This window comes from Accipiter gentilis, chromosome 7 (genome assembly GCF_929443795.1).
Source record: "Accipiter gentilis chromosome 7, bAccGen1.1, whole genome shotgun sequence".
In the NCBI taxonomy this organism is placed as follows: domain Eukaryota; kingdom Metazoa; phylum Chordata; class Aves; order Accipitriformes; family Accipitridae; genus Astur; species Astur gentilis.
In genome coordinates this window covers 23,030,071-23,052,408 of record NC_064886.1, presented here as the reverse complement: position 1 = coordinate 23,052,408, position 22,338 = coordinate 23,030,071, and the positions used below count along the sequence as shown (strand labels likewise).

The following is a 22,338-nucleotide window of genomic DNA, read 5'->3' as shown; positions in this document are numbered from 1 at the left end:
TGCCCTGTTTTTCCCAAGGATGGCTGGAAGAGAAAGCTCCCACGACAGCCCACGCTGTGCCCTCCAGGCCACCATCAGTTTTTTAAACCCTTTTTGTGCTCTGCAGAGCTAGCAGGCATGTAATGAGCATGGGGTGCCTTCCCTGTCCCAGCTGAGGCTCTCTGTGCATGGAGAAGGAAGTTTAATCCCCAACGATCAGAGTTTGGCAGAGAAACGATGATATCGGAGAAGGTGCCAAGGAAAACCTTTCCCTGTGGATGCTGCTTCTCAGTGTCTGTATCGTCCCCCTCCTCCTCATGCAGCCACAGCCCCATTAACCTAGTGTCAGCCTGTGCCAGCACTGCAGGGCCTGATCCTGCCCAAAGCCCAACGGCGCATTCCTGCCGTCTCCCTTGGGCCGGCCCCAGCGTCTGTCTGTCTGTCTGGTGGGTAAACCAGTTCAGGAACTGATGAGCCAAAACCATTTGGCTGCTTTCATTTTGGCCAGGCTGATCATCAGCCAGCTCCACTCCCCAATGCTGCTCACCCTAGGGGCTGGCACGGCATGGGGACGGGGATGGTGGCGGCGACCGGTGGCCGTCGGCAAAGCCCTCCGCAGCCGATTTGGTGCTGTTATGGCAGCGTCTGCCGTACAGCTCAGTCCCAGCGCTGTCCCCCTCCCACTGCCACCAGCGTTCAGTGTGTCCCTGCTCCCGGGGGTGAGGGGGTCCCTCTGATCCTCCATCTCCATCATCACCACAGAGCTGGGGGTCGACTTGTCCACCCTGGGGACATCCCTGTTGCTGGCGTGGGGGGAGGAGTCCCTGCGATGGAGCCCGGGAGCTATCGGCACCCTGAAATGAGCGCAGATGGGGTGTCAGCTCACAACGGGCTCCCTGATGTCCCCAAGCCCTGCTGTGGTGGAGGTGGGGACGGCAATCCCTGCGTGCTCGGGAGACGACAGTAGCAGAGACCCACCAGGGCAGCCGGTGGCTTTGCACCCTGCGCTGTGCCGGGGAACCCGGGGCTGGCAAAGGCTGGATCCCTCCCTGCCCTGAGCTGGGACCACGAGCGAGCCCCCAGCGTGGCCCTTTGCGGCACAGGGTACCCAAGGGACTTGGACACCCCAAAACCTGGGCGTGCGGTGCATCCCCCTGGCTCCTGGGCCATCCCCCGTGGATGGCCTTCGCTTGCCGTCCTTGTCCGCGAGTGCCAGTCGGGGCGTGGGTGGGAAGGGGAGAGAAGGGAAGGAAATGCCTTTCCCCGGTTTCACCAGCCCCTGGGGCTGTGGGGAGAGGCTGGGACAGACCAGGGAGCACTAGGGGCCACTGCTCCCGGCACCGCCATGGCCATGGGACGCCTTTGGCAGGGCTGGGCCACGAGGGACCTCCTGGACCCACGCCGCTGGCAGGACTGGCCGGGGCGACGGCGAGGCGGCACAGCTGGCGGGGATGGCACGGTGGGGGTCACAGCCAGGGGTCCCCTCTGCCTCCCCCAGCGCCCTACAACGGGATGGTGGCCATCACACCCACGCCGGGCACACGCGGGGGTCTGTCTGGCGTGCCCACCCGCTGTGGGATGCGGGTGCAGCAGCCTCTGGCTGGTCGCCCCGGCTCATCTGGATCTGCCTCTGCCCCCACCTCGCCCCCACACTCACCCAAAAAAACCTTAGCTCCTGACCGGGAGCCGCCCTGCCGTGCCGGAGGGCCGCGCCGGGGGCTGAGCTCACCCACCTGCGCCGGGGCCGCCCTGGCCGTGGAGGGTGTCGGGAAAGCCCCCTGGGAGAGCGGGGTGTCCCACCCCCCCCAGCACGTCCTTTGGGGTCTCCCCACAGCCTCTCGGGGCTCCTCCAGCCTCCCGCCTGGCCCCCAAAGGAGGTTTCTGACCACCACCCCAAACCCCCGCCGTGGGCCCCAGCTGCACCCATCCGCTGACGCACCGAGGATGCAGCCCTGGCTGGGAACGTGACCGCCCCAAAACCCTGCTGCTCCCATCGGGCTGGAAAATTAACCTGTGCCGCCCCCCCCCCCCCCAAAAAAAGGACTTTTTCCCCCGAGCAGGTGGCAGGGCGATGCCGGGAGCCGGCTGGGGAAGTGGAGCCGACGCCGGCCGCCGCGGTGGGTTTGGCATCTGTCTTGATTAAAGGCCTCGTTTAACGCCCGGCCAGACGTGCCCGCCAGCACCCCACGGCACCCCAAAGCCGAGGGGGCCAGGGCAGGGCCAGGGCGGGGGGTCCCCATTCCTGAGCTGGCAAGCCTCACCTTAATCACTGGCTGCAGCCCGGTGCGGCCGGCGACGCCAAAATTTGCCGGCACGTGGCTGACCCCTGTGGTCAAGGGTGTCACCCCAAAACACATACCCTCCCCCCCCCCCAATTCCCAGCGGCTGCTCAGAGGGATGGTTTTCAAAAAAAATGGGGTGAAAAAGTTCCTTTCTTGTTGTTCTTTGCGGTTTATTTGCCTGTGATTCTCGGAGGGGGGGGTTGGAGGTGCTCCTCGGCCCCGGCACCCCCTCCCCCCCGGCTGTGGTGCCGCCCGCCCGGGCTAATTGCATGTGTGAAATTTAATTAAATATTGAAATAAAGCTGTAACCAGCAGGGGGGGACACACGTAGAGCCGGGGTGGGGCGGCCGCGGGAGGGATCCCCGCACTCCCGGGGGAGTTCTGAGCAGGGACCGGGGTTTCCTCTGCCTTGGCCACCGAGGAGCTCGGGGTGGGGGCACCCTGGGAAGAGTGATGCCTCCGGGGGTGCCCCCCCCCCCCCCCATATCTCCCTGGGGTTGCACTATACCCCCCAGCTCCCACCCCGGTGTGCCCCCATACCTCCCCAATCGCCCCCCTGCCCCGGGATGCCCCTGCACCCCCCGTTCCCCCACGGGGACACCCACACTCCTCTTCCCCCCCCCGCCCCGGGGTGCCTCAGTGCCCCCCCGTAACCCACCCGGGGTTGCCCATAACCCCCATCCCCCCCCCCGCCCCGAGTGTGCCCGGGGTCCCTCATTCTCCCCGGGGGTACCCAGTTGCCCCCTCCCGTCTGCCCAGTCCGCTCGCCCCGTCACCCGCCCCCGGGTGCCCCAGTCCGCACCGCCCCCGCCGAAGCGAGGGCACCTGGCGCGGGGGCGGAGCCTCCCCCCAAGCCCCGCCCCCGCCGCTCCCCGGCCCAACGGGCGACGAGGGGGACGCGGCGCGGTGGTGAGAGGGGCGTGACCGGTCGGCATATGCATGTATGCAGATGAGCAGGTGTGGGCAGAGCGCGGCGGCGCCGGCAGCGGGGCGGGCAGCGGGACGGGCAGCGGGACCGGCAGCGGGGGGCGATGGCGGCGGCGGCGCCGCGCTCCTTCAGCGCCGCCGAGGTGCGGGCGCGGTGCGCGCAGGGCGCCTGCCTGGTCCGCTGCCGCCGCCGCGTCTACGACCTGAGCGGCTTCGTGCGGCTGCACCCGGGGGGGGAGCAGCTGCTGCGGCGGCGGGCCGGTACCGACGTGAGCGCCGCGCTGGACGGGCCGCCCCACCGGCACTCGGCCAACGCCCGCCGCTGGCTGGAGCAGTACTACGTGGGAGAGATGGAGCCCGGCGAGGAGCAGGTACCGCGCCGGCTGCTCCGGGCTCTGCGGGGCTGCCTCCGGTCGGGGATGTACGGGGTCCACAGGGTGACCCAAACCCGGGATGTATGGGCTCCATAGGGTGACCCGGGTCCGGGATGTACAGAATCCATAGGATGACCCAAGTCCGGGCTGTGTGGGATATGAGCAGTGTGGGGTCTATAGAGCACCCCAAGTCCGGGGTGCACGGGGTCTGAGCTATACAAGGTCTATAGGGCACCCCGGGTCTGGACTGCACAGGGTCTGAGCCATATGGGATCTACAGGGCACCCCAGGTCCAGGCTGTGCAGGGTCTGAGCCATACGGGGTCTATAGGGCACCCTGGGTCCAGGCTGTGCAAAGTCTGAGCCATACAGGGTCTGTAGCGCACCCCAGATCCGGGCTGCGCAGGGTCTGTGATCCATATGGGGTTTACAGGGCACCCTGGGTCTGGGCAGCACAGGGTTTGAGTCATATGGGGTCTACAGGGCACCCCGGATCTGGTCTCCTCAGGGTCCAAGTTGTACAGGGCACATAGAGGCTCTATAGAGTCTGGCGTGTGTGGGGCAAGGAGTCTTTGGGTTGCATGTAGTGTATAGGGCGTATAGGACACCCAGGTCCAGGTCTGGGCCGTATGGGACGTGGTGTGTGTTGGGTGTGAGCTGCACGCTCAGCCAGACACTTGGCGTCCCAGCTGTGGAGGGTCTGGGGCACACAGGGCATGAGGGGTGTATGGAGCAGGGGTTATTTGAGCTTCCCGGGGTCCTGTGTGTGGGATGCCTGAGGTGTACGGCATGGAAAGGAAAGGTCTCAGGTTCATGGGCCTCGGTGGCTCTGAGGAGGTCTGTGGGGCTGTCAGCATCTATGGGGCTGGGGTCTGTGGGGCCTGAGGTGCAGAGGACAATGAGGCGCATAGGGTCCAGGCTCCTCAGGGCCTGAGACGGACCGTGTCCCAGCTGCACAGAGCCTGGGGTCCCACCCCATGGTCCCATCCCACCCTGGCTGTGCCAGAAGGCAGGGCTGATGGGTCACCCTGGCGCGCCAGCGCAGCGTGGAGGTGTTGGGGTCTTCGGAAGGGTGTGGGAGATGGGGACACGCAGCTTGGTGTTGGTTTTAGCAGGGCCATGTGGCACAGGGTGGGCGATGGGGCAGGGCACCCTTCCTGGCACCGTTGGCACTCTGTCAGGGACCAGGGTGCTGGACACTGGGGCTTGCTGGAGATGAGCGTCCGCTGCTGGGGAGAGGAGCCCAGCCACTTCCCTAACTTGTCCAGGTGTGGGGCAAGGGCCATGATTCAGCGCCGTCCTCACCGTGCCAGCCCTGCACTCAGCCGCTGCCTAGGCGGAAGGGAAAGTGCCCAGGGAAGTGCAGCCACCGCCAGGTGAATTTCCAGGAGTCAGCATGGCACCGGCCACTGCTGCCCCGATTACCGGCCCTCACTGGAATGCTACGGGCAGGATGCCTGAGCAGTGGGGCCAGCCCAGCCCCCTTTGCTAGCCCAGTGGCCGCTTTCCCCTCCAGACATCCCGGCAAGGTTGGTGACCGGTCGGTCCCTCCGGGCTGGTTGTTTGCACTCGCGGGTTCTCCTCCCCACAGAGCGGCCTCAGCCCTGATCGGCGGCAGTGCCACAGACGGGGCTTTGTTCAGCCTGGGTGCAATGCCTGCTCTTTCCCTGGATCCCAGAGATGGCACCTCCTCTGTTGGGACACTCGTTGCCTCCGCCTCCTCCCAGGCGTGACAAGCCCGACGGGTTGGGGCGAAGGAAGGTACCGGACAAACAAGTTCTCGCACCGCAGCCCCGTGCGCCGAGGGGAATTGCCGCCATCCTAATGCAAATACACGGTGTGATAATGCCGGGGCGCAAGGAGATCAGATGCTACCTGGCACTAGATAACCCATCCCACGTTGTAACATGGTGAGGAGGGGAAAAAAGCTGCCTGCCGCACGGCAAGGCTGGCTGTGCTGTGTCTGGCATGCACTTGATGTGTGAGCTCCTCTGCTGGGCTTGCTACTCCAAAAATCCCTGTTGGATGGAAATGGGGGGAGTTGATGCTCTCAGTGGCACTTGGGTTCTTGCTTTGGTTGCTTTTGGGCAACAGTACCCCAAGCAGCCCTTCAAAGGAGGTGTTGCATGGCCCCAGTCTGGCTCTGGACCCCCATGGCTTTGCTGGTGCCTCTCCTCACCCGTTGGAGGTCCTGGGGCTGCACCATCCCCGTGCTGCGGGACACGGGAACCGGTGGTCCTACAGGCATCCAGCATCGCTCCTGCTTACACCCAGGGACTTCGAGGGTTTTGGAAAAGGGGAAAAAAGTGTGTTAATGAAGGAAGGGGTGAAGAAGAAGATGAGAGCCAGCCTTCATCCTGCTGGCACGCCTCTCCGCACCCCTTCCTGCAGCTCTCGGGAGCTCAGCTCCATTCTTTGGCCACAGGTCCCACTTCTGCATCACCCAGCCCAATTTGGCTAAGGACAAATTAACCCCCAAACTTTTTATCTATGCAAACAGAATGCATAGGGGAGATCAAAGTGAGAAGTGATAATTACCCAAACTAGACAGTGGATTTTAACAGCCTTGCTAGAGGGAAACTGGATCATCTAATTACCCCTCCAATTTAAGCAATGACAGACTTTCATCACAGCCTCTTTGGGGTGCATGACATGGCTGTGAGTCATGGTAAATCCCCCCTCCCTCTTGGGGCTGGTGTCCTTCCCTTCCTCTCGCCCGCATGGCCACATGTGGGGCTTGCCCTGGTTCTCCGTCCCAGCCAGAGCTTACTTGGACATAGGCACTTGCATGTTCTTCGGAGGTGTTGTAACAAGAAGTGGCTTTTTATTATTATTATCATTAAAAAAAGTTAAATTCAACCTCCTTTTAATAGTCCTGCTGCACCCTGTGTTTAATGGGCTGAGATGCAGCCTTGGGGAGCTCTGCCAGCCGCTGCCCAAGGACCACCATGCTGGTGGGATGATGATGCTGGTACCATGCCACCGTGGGTGGGGACCTCACTTGGGCTCCCTGTGCCTCGTAGGGCGTCCTCATGTTATGTGCCTGAACCTGCATTGCCAATGCAGCTTGTCCCATGTGGACATCAGCAAATCGAGCCGTTTAGGAGCTCAGTGAAGGTGCTGGAAGCTCCAGAGTGATGCAGAGGCATGGCAGGGTTCCTGTGGGCTTTGACTCACTGGGCAAATGGGCATGGGTGGAAAAACTGGGTCCAGGCTGCTGGCAGAGCGGTTGTCTGTGGGCAGCATTGCCCTGCTTGGGCCAGGGGGAAGCTTCCAGCTTCTCCTCTTGCCTGCGTCCTAGGCACATCAGACCTCACGATGGATCATCTCTCCTATCTGTACCTGCTCACATCGCAGCTGGATTTTGTTTTTCTTTTAACACCCCGAGCCCTGATGCAGGGCAGCACCGGGGTGGCATAGCTGGCACAGGACTGGCGCTGAGCTCCCCACAGCCCTGCCTGACCTGCACAGGGCAACGCGATGCTTGGAGGTGGATGCCGGGTCACGCAGTCACCCCATTGTGCCATGCCCTGGGTGTTTGGCCCCATTAACTCCTAGCAGGAGAGCCGGCACCTTACCAGTGCTGCCACTCACTGGGGCTGCCGCACGGGAAGGTGGCGCTTTGTAGGCGTTAACTTTCCTTTTGTTACATCAGGCCTCTTGCACATCTTTCCTGGCAGGACCTGTTTGCCCGGGGACGACTCGGATGCATCAGCATCACCCGTGGGTGACAGGCAGAGCCCAGTGTTCACAAAGACCCCTTCAGCCTCCTTCGAACCCGCTTTTTTTTTGAGGAGGAGGAGGAGGATGGGCAGAAGCCCCAGCGCTGGTCCACGTGCCAGTGGGGCTCCATCCCCACAGGGGCCCATGCACGCTTAGGGCAGACAGGAGCGTGCCACCATTCTGGGGAGCGAGCCGGGACACGCAGGCATGGCTTGCAGCCCAGTTGCACCACGGCTGCTGGTTCTTTTGGTGAACAAGAGGAGAACTTTCCTTCTGCTCCCTGGCCGAGGAAGAGGAGGAGGAGGTGACTCAGGCAAGGCTGGGCTCTGGCAGGGAGCTGCAGTAGCACGCAGGGCATGTCACTGGTGGCACCCGTCCTCCCCAGGCTGGGTGCTGCTAATGAGGTGGGGTCCAAGCCTCCCATCCACCTCCCTGACCTGGGAGGATGGGGAAGCCTCCAGCCGCAACATGATGCTCGGGTGTCTGTGGGCAGGGGAGTTGGAGGCATGTGGAAGTTTCGGAAAGGGGAGGAGATGTGCCGGAGTGTTTCGTCAGCCTGGCTTTCTTAAGCATCCTTCCTGCTGCCAGTGAGGCTGCGGTACAAGCCTTGAGGTGGAGAGCATAGGCTCCTTTCTTGGGGGATGGAGAAACTGTCTCTATGTCTTAAAGCCAAATTTTCTTCCAAAGCACCTGCGGGGAAGAGGCAAAACCGTAACTTGACCATCCTTGGCTGGATTTCAAGGTATCCCACCTCTCCCGAGGTTTCGGGTTGTCTGGCTGAAGGATGGAGCGTGCAAAGCTGGAAGGAGCGGTGGGGACTCTCGCAGAGGGAGATGTGGTGGTCCACAGTATCAGCTCACGCCGGCACTCTGCCTGCAGTAGAACTGATGCCTGCTCAAGTCCACCCTGGCTGGAAATATCCCCTGCCCTGCCCTGCCTGCTGCACTGGGGTGAGGGGCTGCCTTGGGCCTGGGTAGCACAACTCCTGTACTGGTGGGATGAGGCTTGAAATCTGGCTAGCCCGGGAAAGGGGGTGGGAGCCTGGCCAGCAAGGAGTGCCTGCTGTTGGCAAACAGCACCCGGGCCCTGCCTCGGCGTCACCAGCATGGCACAGAGTAAAGTCCTGTCCACCCCGGCGAGGTGACACCAGTCCTCCTGCGGCTGCTGGAGGGGGGTTTATTCCCAACAGGGATGTGATGACCTCATGTCCCTCAAGGGACTCGCATCCCTCTGAGAGCAACAGGGAGAGCATCCGTCAGGGAGCCTTGCTTGCACCACAGCTGCCGGAAGAAAACCCTTCCTTGCTGCAAGTGGCACAGCTGGAAACCCCAGCAGGTATTGCTGTGCTGGGGCTGCCAGACTGCACCGTACCCTGCTCCCGGGTTAATGGGTAACTCTGACGAAACGGGAGAAAAGGCATGTTTGGCACGTCCTGCCTGGGGAGCTGGCGGGCTCCTGTCACTGCTGCCGGGGGGCTTGGCCGGCTCGGGGCTTTGCACAGGCACACTGCGGCCTCACCAAGCCCCTTGCTGGCGGCAGGGCCGGCGCCGGAGCTGGCAGGGCCACGAGGAGGCTGGCGCTGGCAGCCGGCGATGGGTTTACTTCCAAGCATCAGACAAGGCAGGTTTCTCCTGTTTCTCAGCCAGCCCTGGCAGCAGGACCGCAGCCTGGGCTTCATCCTGCTGCCGCCGCACCAGCGCGTCCCCCGGGCCTCAGCGTGCCCTCTTTAGCCAAAACCAAACCCCCACCACATCTTGCATAGCCTGTGGCGAAGGTACCCGGCCCAGTGCCACCATGCAAAGGGCACTTTACCTTTTTCACCCTCCCGCTGCATTTCTCCCCCTGCCCCGTGCCTGGGAGCCAGGGTGGTGACACTGGCTGTGCCACGCTCTCCGGCTCCGGCAGCCTGGCTTCCTCGGGGACCAAAATGCTGAGCTGGGCTTCTGGTGGAGAGCAGCGGGGTGGGGAGGAGGGAGCCTGGTGCTGGCATTGTAAGCACCAACCCGGCAATGCCCGTCGCTTTGCTGGCAGCGGCACTGGCTCAGGCTGGTGCTCACTGGGCCACTGGCCTGCAGGAAGGTGAGCTGCGCTATGGCACTGCCCATTTGCAAGGGGAAATGATGGCCAAGGGCCCGGGAGTGTCTGCTTTGCAACACCAAAGTGCTGACACACATAGTGCCCTCCTGGCAGCGCGGTGGGGTGGTCTGAAAACCGGGCTTGGGGGAGATTTCCAAAAAGACCTGGGCACGCGATGCGCGGTGCAGGGTTCGAAGGGCAGTGCAGCTCACTGGCAGCCGTATCCCTCAGGAACCTGCTCTGCAGGAACTGACTGACTTAAATTCACCAGATTTTTTCCCTTATTTATTTAGCAGGCGGGCGTGAGCTTGCTCTGCCCGTGCCCCTGGATGGCACGGCCACCACCGTCCCCAATCACGTCCACCACCAGTGCCTCATCGCAGGGTTTTCCTTCTCTTTTCAGAGCCACCCCGAGCTGGTGGACGAGAAGGCAGTGGATGCTGCAGCCCAGACCCCAACACAGATGGATCCCCGCTGTAGAACGGTGGATGTGGAGAAGGTAAGAGCTGGGGATTTCTCCGGCATGCTGTTCGCTGAAGCGCTCCTGGGGGACACCAGGTCTCCTCTTCCCCACATGAGCGCTGGCTTTCTGCTGACTCCTGGGATGGGAGGGATGCTGGGAGGGATGCCAGGAGGGAGCCGATCTGGCTGCTCCTGTCCCTTCTCCCGGAGCAGACGGCATCGCTCATGCTTTATTGCCGAGGCGTGGCCGCGCTGGGAGGCTCCTGCGGCATCGACGTGGGTGGAGATGGCTTTCTCTGACAGTGGCTATGCCATTCAAGTGGGACGTGCTGCCAAGCCACACCTGACTTGCTTTATTTTTTTCATTTTTTCCTCTTGACTGAGCACTGGTAATGAGCACTAAGGGATACCCTGGCCTGGGGAAGGGTGATCCCCATGTGCGCAGGGTGCTCCCTGCCCTGCCAGCTCCTTTCCGAGCATGCCACAGGAGTGGGAATTTGTCCCCCAGGTGCCTTTGGACGTCCCTGCCATTTGCAGCACCATCTGTTTGCCGTGCCTTGCACAGCCCCGGCTTGTTGGTGAGCGTGGTTTTATCTCGCAAAAGGATTTTTTTTTTTTTTTTTTTTTCTTGAGCAGGAGAACACCTTTCACCCCCCCCCTTAACATTTCGCTGCTGACCGCTGTTAAAAGCAAATCTGCCATCCCAAAGTGACCTTTTTGCTCTAACTTTTCCCGTACCTTCCCAACGGAGGGTGTCTCCATCCCTGTCCCACACACCTGCTGCAGGCCGGAGTTGTTTCCCCTCCTGGATGATCACATCCGTCCCTGCCTGCAGCAGAGCCCCAAAAACGCCCACGGCCACCTCGGCTCCCCAGAGTGCTGGGTTGCCATGCTGGCACCATGCGGCACAGGACAGCTGATGGAGAGCTGCCAGGCCCGGGGTTTGGCCGGGTGAGTACGGTATCTGTCCCGGGGCAGAGGTGGGACCGAGAAACCACCTTATTTGGCCGGGCCAGCAGAAGATGCGTCTGGGGATTCTGAGCAGCAGCAGAGGCAGTGCTGCCAGTTGGATCTGTCCATTTTTGTCCCGTGCAGACATGCACGCCCACACGGGTCCCTTTTTGCTCTTACAGCCATCTGAATGCAGCCGTGTGCCTGCGTAGCGACTGGCATTTGCGTTCCCGACCTGTATCCCTGCTTCACATCCCTTTCTGCTTCGCTCCTTGCCGCTGGAGCGCTTGAAGGGTTGTGGCTGTCCCACGCGTCCTCTCAGCAAGGAGAAAAGCCCTTGGCTGGGGCAATGCCATGGGGATGGGCTCCGTGTCCTATCGACAGCTTGCTGGCACGGCTAGTGCACGGGGAGTGTTGCTGCTTGCTATCTAATCTTGGCAGCTGCCTGGGTGGGGGAAAGAGCCTCGGTTATCAGGGCCTGATGCTGAGCCAGGTCCGGGTACAGCCACCTTCACCTTGAACTGCTGGCAGGTACCTGGTGGCACAGGGGTGAGCTCAGCCCCGCTTTTTTGGGTAGATGGGGCTGATGTGCGTCTGGCTCTGCTTGTCTGCCCTGCACTGGTGCTTGTGGGGAGCTCAGGACTGCTTGGAGCAAAAATGCTTCCCATGCTGCTCGTGGGGCATGGAAAGGGGTTTGCAGACCAAAATCCCGCAGCTGCGGCGCAGCTTTGTGCCTGGTACCGGGGTGCTGTGTGGGTCCCGTGGGGGTACAACTGCTGTCTGCTCCCCCAGGACCTGGTGGACTGGCAGAAGCCCTTGCTGTGGCAAGTGGGCTACCTGGGGGAGAAGTATGACGAGTGGGTGCACCAGCCTGTGGATCGGCCCATCCGCCTCTTCCACTCGGATTTCCTCGAGTCCCTCTCCAAGACGGCATGGTGAGCCCCCAGGGGTCTGCACCGTGCCCCGGCCGGTGCCTCTGGCGGGGAGGGGGGGGGATGGCTAGCCACCCTGCAGGGTGCTCCCTCTGACATCTCCCTCTATGCTGTAGGTACGTGGTGTTCATTGTGTGGGCTCCCGTGGTGCTCTATCTCAGCTGGGTCAGCTACACCTCCCTCGCACAGGGCAACACCAGGCTCTTCTCCTCCTTCACCACAGGTATGAGCGGGCAGCAAAGCCTCTGGGCTCAGCTCACTGCCCCCCCTCCAGGTCCAGGGGTAGGACAGCCGTGGGCTGGGGGGGAGACCTCTGCATCCCTTCTCCATCCCTTCTTCTGTGCATGCTCACCATGAGCCGCATGAAAGAGCAGTGGGTGAGCCCCTGTCCCCGCGGCCACCAGCATGTCCCCTGCATGAAGCCACCTGCACTGCTTTCAAGCCTGAGCTCGCCCACACGATTCAGTGCCTCCAAGGGGAGTGATGGAGGCATGGAGCCCGCTGGCCCGGGCTGCAGCCTGCTCCCTCTTGCATCCCTTCCTTCCATCCCCAAAACCAAGCCCCGCTGGCACTGGGGTGCATACCACCCCCCGCTGACGCCCACCCCGGGCCATGGCTGAATGCCGGTGTGGCGGGCGAACAAACCCAGCTCTCAGCGCTGCCGGCGTCGCACAGTGCGGGGTTTGTTTGCCCGAAGCGCCTGCCCTTGAATCTCCCACTGTCTGCTCCCCCGGGAATAACAAGTGTGGCCAGGGCAGGCTGTCGTCTTTGTTGTGCTTTTTTTTTTTTTTTTTTTTTTTTCTGGGCTCCCTATTTTTTTTGCAAGGTGCCACCCGGTGCCAGCTGTGCCTGGCTGCGGGGTGGAGCGTCCACTGCACCGGCACCCCCCCCTTGCTCCTTGTGGCATTTGGCACCTTGCTGCTAAGGGGTTGTTTTTTTGGTGTTTGGTTTTTTTTTTTCCCCCCCCAAAATGAACAGGTTTGGGGGGTGATGCAAATTCTGCTAGTGAGGACACAGGGCTGGCAGCCAGCCCCAAAAGGAGGAGGTGGCTGAAAAATGCTCTGCGGGGGAAAGTGCCCAACAAACCTATTCTTTTTCCCCCCAAATAAAAAAAGCCCAACAATGCCAGCAACACTGTTTAACTGTCACGAGTGCTGCCTGCACAGACAAGGTCCTTCCTGCCTTGTTCTGGTGGGCGAAGCAGCCTTGTAAGAACAGGCCTGTCCCTGGAGTGCACATCCAAGCCCCCATTGGCATCTGGGACGCAGGGAACCCCCCTCATCAGCTCCTTGCAGCAGGGAGAAGCCAACTTTTTCCATAAAGAGTGTGAATTAATGGGAATCGAAGGAAAATGTGGTTTGGAGCAGTGCTTGGGAAGGTAGCTCCCCAGGGAACTTTGGGACAGGAGGCAGCTGAGAGGTGAGAGGGAGGGAGAGCTGAGCTTCGCCCTGATGCTGATGGGAGGATGGCGATAGATAAGAGCGCCTGCACGTCACCTGCCCCACTGACTGCTGCACGTCTCGTTGTGTAGAGTACTCCATCCCTGTCCACAAATACTACTTCCCCTTCATCTTCCTCCTGGGGATGTTCCTGTGGTCCCTGCTAGAGTACCTCATCCATCGCTTTGTCTTCCACATGAAGCCACCTGCTAGTAACTACTATCTCATCACCCTTCATTTCTTGCTGCATGGGCAGCATCACAAGGTGAGTCGCAGCTTACGCCTCCACCGGCGCCCCGCCGGGCCGTGGGAACGGTGGCCTTTGCTCAGGTGGAGCCTGTTTGTGCGTGTTTGACGTGACTCGTGGCATCTTTGCCGCAAGCGGGGCCCTTACCTAATACTGGTGAGGGCTGCAAGACGGGCTCAAAGGAGCTGGAGTTAGATTTGCAAGCTCCAGTTGGGCTAGCGGGAAGACCAAAAAAAGCCATGGGCTCCCTCTAGCTTCACTGGAGGAAACGTCCTGGTGGAGCTTGGGGACCTGCCAGCCAAAGCCACCGGCTGCCTGGCCACCTCAGTGTGGGCGAGGGTCTGCTCTCGCCACTGGGTACATCTTTTTGGGGAGGGTTTCTGGGGGCTGCTTTGGTGCTGGCTTTTCCCAAATGGGCATGCCCAGTGCTTGGCAGGGATGCGCTGGGGGATGTGGGCTGAGCTAGGAGCCAGCTGTCTCACTGTCCTTCTCTACTTCCAGTCTCCCTTCGACAGCTCCCGCCTGGTCTTCCCTCCCGTGCCGGCCTCGCTGGTGATCGGCTTCTTCTATGGCGTCCTGCAGCTCCTGCTGCCCGAAGTGCTGGGGCTCTCGGTGTTCGTCGGGGGGCTCTGTGGTTACGTCATCTACGACATGATGCACTATTACCTCCACTATGGCTCACCGAAAAAAGGCACCTACCTGTACGGCCTGAAGGCTTATCACGTCAAGCACCACTTTGAACACCAAAAATCAGGTAGCACTGTGTTCCTGGCGTGTGCTGGTGGGGATGAGGGCTGCAGGAGCCCAGCCTGCCTGCATGTGTGCAGCTGATGCTCTTGAAATATTTGGTGTTTGGGATTTGGGATGGGGAAACCCAAGCACCACGCTGCTGGGGAAGTGGCGTATGAGGTGCTGCAGCTCCATGGGGCGTGTTTCTCGGCCCCCAGGTTGAGGATGGGGAGCTGGCATGGCAGTGAAGGCGGCAGCCTGTCTCGCCGGCGGGCACCAATGCCTCCCGGGAATGCTGGGGTGGAGGCAGAGTCCCCGCGGTGCCGGGATGTGGGTACCCATCCCTGCCCGGGGCAGCATCTCGTCCTGCCGGGAGGCGTTGGCGGGCACAGGGTGAGGCCCCGGGCTTCCCTGCGTCTGCCCCACACCTTCCCCAGCCCAGTGCTTGCTCAACCTGCCCTTTGGCCGGTTTCCTAGGAGAAAACGCCCCGTCCAGATAAGCTATCATCCATGGCGCTGATGACATGGCCCAGCCAGCTCCTTCTGCTCCCTCCGCTCTTCCTCCTTGCCCTCACCTTGCCTTCCTCCCTCCCTGAAACGCGGGTGCTCCTCCCTCGCCAGTTAATGTAGAGCAAGCTGTGACCTGTCCCCAGCAGCATCCTGGGGACAGCAGCACCACGGGCTGACCGGTTTCTCTCCCCTGCCCACAGGCTTCGGCATCAGCACCCGCTTCTGGGATCGCCCCTTCCGGACGCTCATCCCTGAGGAGACCTTTGAGAAAGATGATTGATGGCCCCAGCACGGCACCCAGCTGCCTTCTCTGTCCCTCCTGGGCTGGGGCTGGCATCCCTCCCCAGCCTTCGGCAAGGCCAGCTGGCCCCTGCCCCCTTCCCTGGGGGCTGTGCCACAGTGGTGGCCCCACACCGGAGCATCCCCATGGTGCGCTGTGGTCCAGCTGTGGCACCGCCAAGGGGGACAGGGGGGCGAGGATGCGGGGAAAGGGGAGGAGGAGGAAGCTGCAGGGCTCCCTGGGGGCTTCCTGCCCCTTCCTCCCTGCCCTCCTGCTCCAGGCCACGGATGCACCGGCAGGTCTGCTGCCTGAGTCATGAAGTGCCTGATGCCACCCTCCCTCCTCCATCCTGGCACCTTGCCAGAGCCCACCCTTGCTCACAAGCCCCTGGCCCTCCCAGGGTGCCACCTCCCCAGGGCATCCAACATGCTGCGGTTAACCTCATCACCTAACTTGTGCAGAGGGGCTTCCGTATCCCGGTTCCTTCTCCCAGCCCAATCTCAGCACAGGGTTTTCTTGGCCTGTGGGCCTTGGGGTGAGGATCCACCAGGTCTGGATTTTGCCTTTTTCTAACCAGTGGACCCATATCTCTCTGCCAAATTTATCAAGTTTGTGTTTTTTGTGGACATTGGCTACTTGAAACTCAAACTCCAGTGAAGAGAATCACTATGAGATGCCTTTTTTTTGCTGATCCTGTGATTATTTTTTTTTTCCTAATGTTTACTGCAGATATTTAAAGGTTTGGAATAAAGTTATATGTAAAACTGTAGACACTACAATTGTAAATAAACTGTATATTTTGAAAAATAAAGACTTTTAAAAAGGGTCTGGCTGCATGTATGTGCAAATGTATTCCTCAGGGCTGCTCCCACGTCCTCCCACCCTTGGTGCATCCGTTCCCAGGTGCTGACGGCCCTCGGTGCTGTGGTACCTTGTGGCCACCTTTCTCGGCTTCTTATGCTGATGAAAGCCGTGCTGTCAACCACGGTGGTGGTGGTGAGGGAAATGGTCTTTGCAGGGGGGAACTGCAGCAAACCTGCGTGACCTTAGGCTCTTGGTAAGCAGAAGCTGGCTCAAGCTGCCGCTTGCTTCTCCGAAGTTGGGCAATAGCGTTATGTGCCATCCGTTCTTCCCAAAATCAGCCTGGCCTTCTGACGAAGCCACCCACAAAGCTTCCTGTGCTCCCAGCAGAGGTCAAGTGCTGTTTCCAGAACTGGTGTCCATAGCCTGCTTCCTTTGATGCTGGGGGTCCTGAGGCTGCAGGGAATGGAAGGGCAGCGAAAGGTCCCAAAGAACCAGCATCCCTCATGTGGGCTGTGTGTGCTTTGGAAGGTCCCACTGCCTGGTGTGGGAAGATCAGTAGGGCGCAGAGCTGATGCCAAGAGTGTTACAGTGCCCTGACAAGCCTTGCCGCAGCTGGCAGCACAGCGGAGAAGGGATTGGGGTGCTCAAAATAGCAGCAAGCGTCAATATGGGGTTGGGCACAGCCTCCCCATCTCCTTCTTTCTGATGCGCTTCCCATGGGAAATTCCTTCTTCCAGCAGGCAAAACCCAGCACAGGGGGATATGGCCTGCCTGGCCCCTTCCTCCACCACCCCAAGCATCTTTCCGGGAATGGGGAGCCAGGGGGGTGTGGGAAACTGTGGTGGGTTGCACAATGCCCCTTCCGCTGCCTGCGGAAGCAGCAGCTGAGGAAAGCACCCTATAAACTTGCGCTCGTCCTGCTGTGCCTCTCCAGTCTGCGGAGGCAGTTGAGGTGGAGGCGAGTGAAGCAGAGCCAGGTAAACCTAGCTGATTTCTCTTAGCAAGCGGACGAACTTCTTCCTTGAGGACAGTGCTGGAGAGAGCCTGGAGAGGAAGGGAGAGAGGCTGCAGCTTGTTTCTGGGTGCGTTTCTGTCTCGTTTCCAGCTGGTAGAGCCCGGCATCCCTATCTTAGCGCTGGCTGCATCAATGGTGTGGGTGGCTGCTGCTACTTTCCCTGCAACAGGGACAGGTTTCTGCTGCCTGGGTGCTGAGCACATAGGAAGAGTTTGATTTAAAACCTTAATACACAATACACAGCTATGGGGAGAAAATATGGAGAAGCTGGGGACGCTGGGACTGTGAAGGTGTGAAAGCTTTTATTAGATGGGTACAACAGAGAAAGACATTAGCTAGAACTGAAAATGGATCTTTACGGCAAACATGTAGACCCCAGGGTGGTGTGGGACTGGTGCTGGGGAGCGCTGCCCACGGATGCTCCTTGGGTCATTGCTGACCCTGCTCATCTGTGTGTAAGCTCTCTGGGTATGGCTAACACTAAATTAATTTACATAAATCAAGCCAAAACATCTCTTGCTAACGCGGAGCGAGATATGCCAATAGTGCTGCTACCCATGTCTCTATTTGCGTGTGCCTGCTCCAGCTTGCCTGAGCGGCCGTGGTGCCAGGTGAAGCAAAGAAAGCAGCTGGAGGAGATATAAGGGGCTATAGGAAACCTGGAGGGTGGCATGCCATGTTAAGACTGTTCCTTAGGGTGGAAGGTGTGGAAGACCCACGTCCGGCTGATCTCCGAGCTGTGCCCAAGGCTCACCTCCACCAGACACCGACAGCCCACATCCCCAGTGGCTAAGCCCTTTGCTGCAAGCATGGACATCGTGGAGAAGGTCCTCTCCATGGCCCAGGCCATCCACACCCAATTTGAGCAGGTGAAATGCTGTAAGCACCAGTGCCAGCGCCTTGTGGAGCGCATCCAGATTCTGCTGGCACCTGTAAGGATCCTCAAGGCTCAGCCGCCAAAGCACATCTCCCACCACGAAGAGCAACTGCTGAAAAAGCTGCTCTGGGTGCTGGGGGAAGCCCAGAAACTGGTGGTGAAATACAGCCAGACCAGCTGGATCCAGAAGTTCCTGAGAGCCCACAGCACCAGCGAGGAGTTCGTCTGGGTGAACGAGAGCCTGGAGGACATCGCCCAGGGGCTCTCACTCCTGCTGCAGGCGGAGCAGAAGCAGGCTTTCCTGGAGGTTTTCCAGGCAAAGACATGTCGCAAGCAGGATGCTGAGGATCTGAGGGACGACAGGGCTTTCTTAGACCAGGTGATTGCAAGTAAGTGTGCATTTAGCAAACCCTCTTTCCCTGAGACCAGCAGTTGGCACCTCTCCCCAGCTGCTGCCCAGCTTTGGCTCAATGGCCATGGCTAAGGAGAGCCAGAGGGACATTTAAACCAAGAAAAAACTAACTGCATCAGTCCTGCACATTCATCCAGTGGCCCCACCTCTGCACATTTCTCTCCCCAGGTACTGAGGAGCCCAAAGATGCGGCTGGGGAGATCTACATCGACAGGCAATGTATGGAGAGCAAGGTAGACTGGATGCAAAATGAGCTGAACAAAATTGTGCATGTGATGGAGTGTAAGTTGCCGTTGTACCTCTAGACACCCTGTGTCCTTTCCCCCTGAGCCCTGCCTAATATGTCCCTCATTCTCTGCCGGTGCATGGTGGAAGCAGGCTTGAAGAAGGTCAATGTTGGTAAAAGAGAAGACATCACTGAGATCGAGCGGGACCACCTTACCTTCTACAGGCACCTGCAGGACACCGAGAGTTATGACCTCTATGAGGGCGAATACCTCAAGTACCCTGTCGCCATCAAAATCTTCAAGAGGCCACTGACCACCGACTCGGCGTGAGTTGTCCTGGGTGGGAGCGACATGGGGCAGCCGGGATAGGAGGGTGGCACAGCGCCATGTCATGCCTTCTTCCAGGGATCTCACTGTGCTGTTCCTTTCTGCAGGAAGGTGAGAGACATCTTTGAGAAGGAGATTCAGACCCTGAAGAAGTTTGAGTCTCCAAACATCCTGCGCATGTATGGGATCTGCATTGAGGAGAAAGGTAGGGGGGTGTCACATTAATGTCACCCTTTCCCTCCCCTGCCTGTCCCCAGTGCTAGCTGGTGGCAGACAGTTTGTTGTGGACCCCTCCCAAGAGGTGGCACAAGGCAGGATGCTCAAGGTTTTGCCTTGCAGATGGGAGCCCCTGCTTCTCTATCGTCATGGAATACTGTAAGCATGGGACGCTGCGGGATGTGCTGACCAAGCAACAGCATCTCTCCTGGGAGGTCCGCATTCGGATGGCCCTGGGAGCTGCCAGAGGCCTTTACAGGTAAGCTCCTGTATAAATCAGTAAGTCTACCTGACGATCCATAAGCCATGCTCAGCTTCCTGGTATCTCTCAGTAAGCAGTGATATCCTGTTAGACTGTTTCCACCACCTTGGGACACTGGGATGGGAAGCTGGTGAAGAGGTAGGTGGTGGGTTTGGGTGCAGTAGCACCCACCTCCCCTGGTCACTGGCCCCTACATCTGGCTTCAAGCCTGAAAAGGCCTGGAAGGGAGAAACCCCCCCTTCCTCACACCCATAGGGCAGCTTACAGCATGGCCAGTTCTCCTTACAGGTGCTGCTCATCTGCAAGGCTCGTTATTTTGCCCACAGTGGCTCTTTCAGCATGTGCTGGAAGGTTGGCTTGGCAGGGTTGGTCCAGCAAGACAAGCAGAGATGCTGGCTTCTCTGGGTGCATGTCAGTCCATCCCTTACACAGCAGGAGGGAGCCCCGAGGTGGGGATGGGTCCATCACCAGCATGTGTTGCCCTTGGTTCTGTCTGGCTGCAGGTTGCACCAGACGGAGGAGAAGTCCCGACTCCATGGATGCATCTGCAGTAGCAAGTTCCTGGTGGCTGGGGATTACTGTGTGAAGGTAAGGACCAGGTTTGGAGAAGCTTTTGGGAGTTTTGCATGTTTTTGTGGATGTCTCCCCCCACCAGCACCGAAGGGAATTATGATGGTCCAGAATAAAACCTGGGGTAGAGCAGTCTCCCCTTTCACCTTAGACACTTATACGTCAGTTCATTATTACCTGTTTTATCATCAGCAAAGTGAGCATCTCTGAGCCATCCACCCTGGGATGAGCTGAAGCTAGGGCAATTCACCTGCCTCCACCTGTGGTTTTGCTTGCAGAAAGAGCCACGTGCCGGGCAGCACACATGGCTGCATGCCAGCCTTTGCTGCCCAGGGCACCTCGCTCTGTTTTCTCCGTCTCAGGGCAGTCCCCAGCCATGCCACAGGTTTCTGCAGACTGTGTTTCTACCACTTCTCCCTTTCTCTCTCTCATTCTCTCAATCAGCTGTCAGGATTTGAGCTGTGTGAAACAGAGTCATCCATCAAGAGGAGAGCCAAGAAGAACTGGAAACAAGTTTCTATGTTGGCTTACATCGCCCCTGAGAACCTGAAAGACATCAACTACCCCTACAAGAGGCCTTGTGAAATATACAGGTGTGTCTGTCCCTCCCAGGAGAGATGCCCGTAAGTGGGCACATGTCTAGCAGAATAGCTGTTGAGCTATGGAAGAAGGCCAGGTTTAATCGTACACATAAGCAGCTGTTTGCAGTTGGTATAGCCCAAGAGTCTCCACTGTTAGAAGGGAGGACAACATGGTGGGATGAATGCTGAGACTCTTGCTTGTCTCCTTCCAGCTTCGGGATTGTGCTGTGGGAGATTGCGACCTCCAAAATCCCATTTGAAGGTGAGGCAGAAGTATCTGGTCCCCTGCGTAAAAGCCACAGGGCCCAGTGTGGCTGTTGTCTGGTGTTGGATGCTCCCTGCTCCTTCCCGGAGCATCCCATGGTGTGCGAGTCCCAGTGGCAGTGCCTGGTGTACCTGGCTCTGCAAGACAGCTTCATTGCTTCTCATGGGACTCCAATACAGTAAAGCAGTTTGGCAACATGCTTAAACCACAAACATGCAAATAATTTTTGTCTCTATTTGATGTTCCCGTGCATTGAAGCATAAACACTTCTCCTTGCTCCACTGGAGCCCAATGGCATCATGCCAGACATGGCGGGGGGTGGGGTGGGTGTCACTGCAGACACAGTTTGGGTAGCTTCTCTGCTGGCTTCTCTATGCCATAGGCTGCAGGAAGGCTCTTGGCATGGCTTTGCACTGGGTTTCCTCCCCAGCACCCTCCTGTGGCAGCAGAGCTTGTCCTGACAGTCCTGTTTGCATGCATGTTGTCTAGGCTGCACTCCCCAGGAGATCATGGAGAAAATCTGCAACCACCATTACCAGGCACCTGTTGGTGAAGATTGTCCTGAAGACCTGCGGAAAGTCATTGACCAGTGCCGGGCCTTTGACCCTTCCCAACGCCCTTCTGCTGAGGGTAAGTATCCTGGACACCTGCTCCACAGGCCCTCTGTATCCCTCAACCAGCTGCTTCAGCAGTCAATTTGCCCCTTATTTTCTATATGAATTTGTCTGGCTTTGTGTAAGCTGGAGGAGCAGCCACAACGTGGGGCAGGAACAGTTCCTGCCTTAGGCTTTGAGCAGTAAATTGCAATCTCAGGAATTGCTCTGCAGCAGGGAAGATTTCACTGTCTCTGAAGTTGATCTGGGTCTGATCAGATAAATAATTGGTCTCCATCAGAAGATTCAACAGAAACAGCAGGAAAAGACAGAGGAACCTTTCTGGTGTGCTTGAAGGCACAGAGGTTGTACCCTTCCCTCAATTCATCTCTCCAAGGAGAGAAAGCTTCCTTCAATCTCATCAGCTACACCCTATGGGGCCAGTGTCCATACAAGAGATATGGAAAATGTGCATAAGAAACCACTGTGGGCTGCGCTCTCTGTGTCTCTGTCTCCCAATGGCAGCTCCCTCAGCAGACCCTGCTGCAGGGAACTGCCCTGGCTGAAATGAAAACACCAAAAAATCATCAGAGACATCGGCAAAGCTGCATTGAGGATACAACATCTCTTTATTACTCTAATCCAGCGCCCAGCCGTGCCTGCATGGTGCTGAGCTGGAAGAACATCTTCTCGTGGCTGTTTCCAAGTGTCTCTCTGTATACATGGCTGCTACTCTTTGGGCTGTACTCACCTGTGTCTGCTCAGGCCTGTCCTCTGCTAATGGCTGCCCAGTCACGCTGGCCTGAGGAAAGAGTGACTCAATGTCCCAGTTGTTATCAGTGAGGGAAAGCTATCTTCTCATCAGGGTGAGGGGGTGGGGAAATAGCCTACAACAAATATTGTTTTGATTAATGCCATCCTTTTGTTTTGCAGAGATTGTGGACTCACTGGCTGACCTGGAGAAAAGCAGAAACCAAGGAAGTTAACTGCAGAAAACAGGGTGGGGTGACCAAAAGCAGCCAGGCGCCTCGGAAGTCAAGCCAAGAGAAAGCAGCAGGCCTTCCTCCTGCAGGCCAAAGCGTGCCGCTCGCCCCTCTTCCCCACCTCGCAGAGACCAATCGTTCAATACACCTGTATTTGTTTCTGTATGCCGAGACCTTCACCTCTCCGAGGGGCCATGCCTGGGTTCATTCACCTCAGGGGCAGCTGGCAGGCGAGGACGCCCTGCTACAGGCTCTGCACCCCCGGGGACTCAAGGGGAGGCCGGCAGAGAACCACG

At 59.1% G+C, this 22,338-nt stretch overlaps 2 protein-coding genes across 3 annotated transcripts; both read left to right on the top strand.

Moving 5' to 3' along the window:
- Nucleotides 1-3,239: 3,239 nt before the first annotated feature.
- FA2H (fatty acid 2-hydroxylase) lies at nt 3,240-15,730 on the top strand. Its single transcript, XM_049806257.1, has 7 exons — nt 3,240-3,559; nt 9,764-9,859; nt 11,566-11,708; nt 11,822-11,928; nt 13,237-13,409; nt 13,893-14,145; nt 14,831-15,730. Exons 1-7 carry the CDS (start codon nt 3,293-3,295, stop codon nt 14,908-14,910), a joined length of 1,119 nt encoding a protein of 372 aa, XP_049662214.1. The 5' UTR covers nt 3,240-3,292; the 3' UTR covers nt 14,911-15,730.
- A 936-nt stretch (nt 15,731-16,666) lies between these two features.
- MLKL (mixed lineage kinase domain like pseudokinase) lies at nt 16,667-22,212 on the top strand. 2 transcript variants are annotated; one of them, XM_049805811.1, is made up of 11 exons: nt 16,667-16,691; nt 17,426-17,995; nt 18,187-18,300; nt 18,397-18,571; nt 18,680-18,777; nt 18,912-19,047; nt 19,554-19,638; nt 20,065-20,213; nt 20,414-20,463; nt 20,956-21,096; nt 21,993-22,212. In XM_049805811.1, the coding sequence occupies exons 2-11, from the start codon at nt 17,539-17,541 to the stop codon at nt 22,043-22,045; spliced, it is 1,458 nt and encodes a 485-aa protein (XP_049661768.1). In that variant the 5' UTR covers nt 16,667-16,691; nt 17,426-17,538; the 3' UTR covers nt 22,046-22,212. The 2 variants fall into 2 exon arrangements, with proteins under 2 accessions (XP_049661768.1, XP_049661767.1); XM_049805810.1 differs by having other exon boundaries at nt 16,667-16,796.
- The last annotated feature ends 126 nt before the right edge of the window (nt 22,213-22,338 follow it).